The following is a 4,801-nucleotide window of genomic DNA, read 5'->3' on the forward strand; positions in this document are numbered from 1 at the left end:
CCCACTATATATGAGGGATCTTACTGCTCCTTATTAAAGAAAACTTCATTCCGATGATGGAAACCCGAGATCAAAGGTGAAAAAACTTTTTTACTAATCTGCCACACCCTGATATATATTCTTTATGAATTTTCTTGTCTAGGGCTTGTAATCCGAATTTTTTCTTTCTATTTCTACTATGAATATCTGAATTCAAATTTGTTGAATGAACAAATACACAAAAAAACATACATCTACACATATCACTAATTGACATTGCCTTGTCTGATGCTTGAAATCCACGGACTCAACTAATTGGTATTCCTACAAACGCTATTTCGGAGGTTTTATCACTCCCTACCAAAAATAAAATTATTCCAATACTAATATCAAACACTAGTGTAAGAACGAAGGAACCTTTACTATTCCACCACAATCTTGATACATGGTGGTTGTGATTTTCCTTTATAGCCAACTTGCAATAATTCCTATGTTTTTTTTTCTCTAAATTTTTGAACTTTTACTTGGATGATAGGTGATTAATTCTTTTCTCTTCCACATCCTAGGTCATCTTGATCACTTATTATTTGCACCTTATTTTCTTTCTTTTTTTTTCTTCATTATTCCCCTTTGTCCTCAATCACGTTTACATTCAAAAGAAGGAACTACATAAACAAATGGGCCAATCGGTATATCTTTTAGGGTAACTTACATAAATCCCTCAATTTTTAAGTGATATTACATAAAATTCCAATTATTTTATTAATTATATTTTATCTCGATTTTTTGAAATGGTGATACATATGTTATATGGTGATACATATAAAAAAGTGATACATTTGAAACTAACAAGATATTTATTTAAGGAAGTAACAAATTCTCTTTTATTCATTGTATTCTTTTATTTAAGGAAACATATCTAATTTTTCTCTTTTTTAGATTTAATTTAGGTTTTTTAATTATGTTTCTCTTTTTTTCGTCTTTAATTATGAAAGATATGTTTTTTTTTGTGTCTTTTTTCTCTTTTTTCGTCTTTAATTTTAGTCTTCTTTTTTTAGATTTAATTTTAATTATGTTTCAATTTTGCTTTTAGTCCTTTTTTTAAAAAAAATATTATTACTTTTATTTTCTACCCTGACTATCCATTACCTTTCATTAATAACATATGAATCACCCAATAATTGAAATAAATAATTGTATCTACCATATGAATCACCATAATACCATATATGTCACCCATTAATATCATATGAATCACCCAATAATTGAAATAAATAATTGTATCTACTATATGAATCACCATAATACCATATATATGAATCACCCAATAATTGAAATAAATAATTGTTTCTACCATATGAATCACCATAATACCATATATATCACCCATTAATATCATATGAATAACCCAATAATTGAAATAAATAATTGTATCTACCATATGAATCACCATAATACAATATGTATCACCCCATTAATATCATATGTATCACCCGTTAAAATCATACAAAATGTATCTATCGTATGAATCACCATAATATCCATATAATGATATCATATTTATCATCCATATGAATCACCATTAAAAGAATAAACATGTATGAATAACTAAATAAATTTATATATGTATCAATAGATTTTTTTAAAAAAAATGGAAGAGATTTTAGGAGAGGAAAAAAAAAAGTTGCATGCATTAATGGAGGAGAAAAAATCACGAAGGAAGATGATTTAAGCATTAATGGAAGAAAAAATTAGGAAGGAAGATGATTTAATTGTTGATAATTAGGGAAGGAAATCTTGAATGAGTTGATGGTGGAGTAAAAATAGGATGTGGAGTTTTCTTGATATGTATCAAGAGTAAAGTTAAAAAATGAATTTTTTTTTAAAAAATAAGGGATATTAATAAATATAGTCTCTTAAGTATAATATTAATGTAATTTATCCTATCTTTTAAGTCCAAAATAGGTTCCAAAATCCTGACCACATTGCTCATGGTAGGTCTAGACTTGGGTTGTTGGCTCAAGCATTTATAAGCCAATGCGGCCACCTTTTTTGAGGCGTGGGACTATTAATCTGTCGAGTTTGTGTGAATCCTGGAGGCCAAGTTTTGCTCCCTACTAGGACGTTTCTTGTCAATCGCTTTTCGTCCTGTCAGTAATTCTAACAAGACAACTCCGAAGCTATATACATCGCTCCTAGTTGTCAAATATCCCGTTAAAGAAAAAAAAAGTTTCAATATTTTCAACTCCAAATGATTTAAATTTTGACAAATTAAGTTTATTCTGTTATTTAAATTTTTTAGATCAAAAATATGAAATATCTATTACAACTTTTTTATTTAAAATTCATCCTTACTACTCGAATTAGTGGAAGGTTAATCAATTAAGATATTTAAAAGAGATATAAAGTATACGTTTAGACAATTATTCTTAAGGTTAATGGGTGTACAAAAACTTTAAAATAATGGAGGACCTACATAAACATTATAATTTGGGTACTCAAAAAACAATTGTGTTTTCTATCCAAGAACTACACTTGTTTTATTGGAGACTAGTTTAATTAACACAAAAGCAGATTGATTGAGCATCCTTTGGATTAAAGGCAATGACACTTCTCGTATAAAAATTTTGAGTGCGCCACTATTTTGGAAGGCACTATATCGATCGGAATGTGAATAAATTTACCGGTTAACATGTATTCGGGCGCAGCATAGCCAGGAGTGCCCATAACACGACTTGTGACATGTGTATCACTACCTTTCGAACCATCCTTTGCTAGTCCAAAGTCCGAAAGCTTAGTCATATAATCCTGATATTTCAAATATAATTTTTTTATATACTTAATTAGCTATACTATGATCTAAATTAATTAAAAAGATGTGAAAATAGATAACAAAATTTTCAAAGGTAGCAATTTAAGGTTAGATTATTACCGAGTCCAAGAGGATATTAGAAGCCTTAAAGGCTCTATAGATTACTGGTTTTTCTTCCTCATGAAGGAAAGCTAACCCCTTTGCAGCATCAAGTGCAATCTTCATTCTGGACAGCCATGGCAAGCTAGTCGAACATCCTGCGTCGGTCACACAAAAAATAATGTTCAGCTTAAACAGATCATTTGGATTTTATTATAACGAGTCATATCCTAACCAGTCCATCATAACTCAATCATCTCTCAATCCTTTAAAAGACTTATTTTGTTGAACGTGCCAATTTATCTTAAGAATTCAACCTTTTGGATCAAGTCATGAATAATTGAGTCATAACCTAACCAGTTTAAAATTGGAGTTCCAAAAAAATGGGTTGAATTAGCCATATCTAACATATTAAATCAGTAAATTAAGCTTTTAATGGAGAATAAATTACACAATAATGTTAATATACTACTAATGAAAAATAATATATTTGAGATACATACTTCTAAATAGCTGGTTCTCTAGATTTCCCCTTGTCATGTACTCATAAACAAGAAGCCTTTGTTCATTTTCCCAGCAATATCCAATCAACTTTACTAGATTGGGATGCCTCAATTGCCCAAGTAACACTACTTCTGTCTGAGAACTCAACAAATTAAATATTAAACTATTAGAATAGAGACAGTATTTCAGTGCTCAAAATGACAAAAAAAGTAAAGAATATATATATTTGTTTTTATTTGATTTAACATGAAATTTAAGAAAGTAAAAAAGATTTATTAATCTTGTGATCTTAAATTAGATATGTATGATGTATCGAAATGCTCTTAAATCTATGTTATGTATTAGAATATAATTGACAACTTTCATTCTTCTGTGCTCTCCAAAAGTGACTCTTCTCAAAATCTCACTCAAAAGGCGTTGAGACATTGAAATCCCATTCTAACTAAGGACACCCCCCACCCCATCCCACCCACCTCTCCTATTTTGCTCGACTATTTGATTTCAAGAACGTTGGCTTTAAAAATGAGTTAACTGCAGTTTTCCAACCCTGACTGCCAAAACTGAGAGTGGACAGCTAATGTATTCCACTTACTATATATAAAATGTGACATTCTTTTTCAAACAAACTAAAACAATAAGTAAGACAGAAAAAATGAAACATATATAGCTTTTTTTTTCTCATCAGCCATTCCATGTTGCCCTGATCACCTCCCAAATTCAGCAACTTAACAGCAACAGGTTAAGATCCTAAACCAGGCTTAATTTTATCATCAATGAACCCCTTATGAACAAGTTCAAATCCACCTTCTCCAAGAAAATTATATGATGAAAAGTTACTTGTAATAACCTTGAGTTGAGCATATGTAAAAACATGAAGGTTGGATCCAATTATAGCATTTGATGAAAGATCTGTTATTTTTAATGTTTTGGGTACAAGAATCTGTATATAGGCAATAACAACTTCAACACAAGTTCAAATCTGAAACAAGAACACTTATGAAGTTCCTTAACACCTTCAACACAAGATTAAAAATAATCTATCCAAAAACTGTGTTATAATTTTCAGAAATAAGAAGAAACAGAAATGTAAAGCCAAGTCCCACGACTTCACGGAGTGTCCTTAAGAAATAATTTCCCTCACTGTACCCGAGGTTGTGGAATCTTCCTCCCAGGATAGAATGTCTTTCAATCCAACTATAGTGGTACCTCAAATAATTGGATTCATCGAACTCACTCAACAACTAATGATCACAATGAGTTTTTTTGAAGATATTAAGAGTGTTTTTGCTGTCAAAAATTATATCAATTCATGAGGAATACGTCAGGTATTTATAGCCTTTAAGTGTCCTTTCATAAAGGATGCATTGGTTCAGCAAAAAGACACCTATTCAGTAAAGTCACATCACC

The 4,801-nt window shown here is 30.2% G+C and overlaps 1 protein-coding gene across 1 annotated transcript; it reads right to left on the reverse strand.

Annotated features, from left to right (window-relative positions):
• Positions 1-615: 615 nt before the first annotated feature.
• LOC107848987 (serine/threonine-protein kinase RIPK) lies at positions 616-4,310 on the reverse strand (the record flags this gene model as incomplete). The annotated part of the gene is given in 8 exon segments (XM_016693686.2): positions 616-682; positions 1,935-2,033; positions 2,035-2,080; positions 2,083-2,197; positions 2,671-2,787; positions 2,912-3,048; positions 3,394-3,530; positions 4,078-4,310. Coding segments are annotated over 8 exon segments (951 nt in total), but the record flags the coding sequence as incomplete, so codon positions are not given.
• Positions 4,311-4,801: the final 491 nt, after the last annotated feature.

This window comes from Capsicum annuum, unplaced genomic scaffold (assembly GCF_002878395.1).
Source record: "Capsicum annuum cultivar UCD-10X-F1 unplaced genomic scaffold, UCD10Xv1.1 ctg4692, whole genome shotgun sequence".
NCBI lineage: Eukaryota > Viridiplantae > Streptophyta > Magnoliopsida > Solanales > Solanaceae > Capsicum > Capsicum annuum.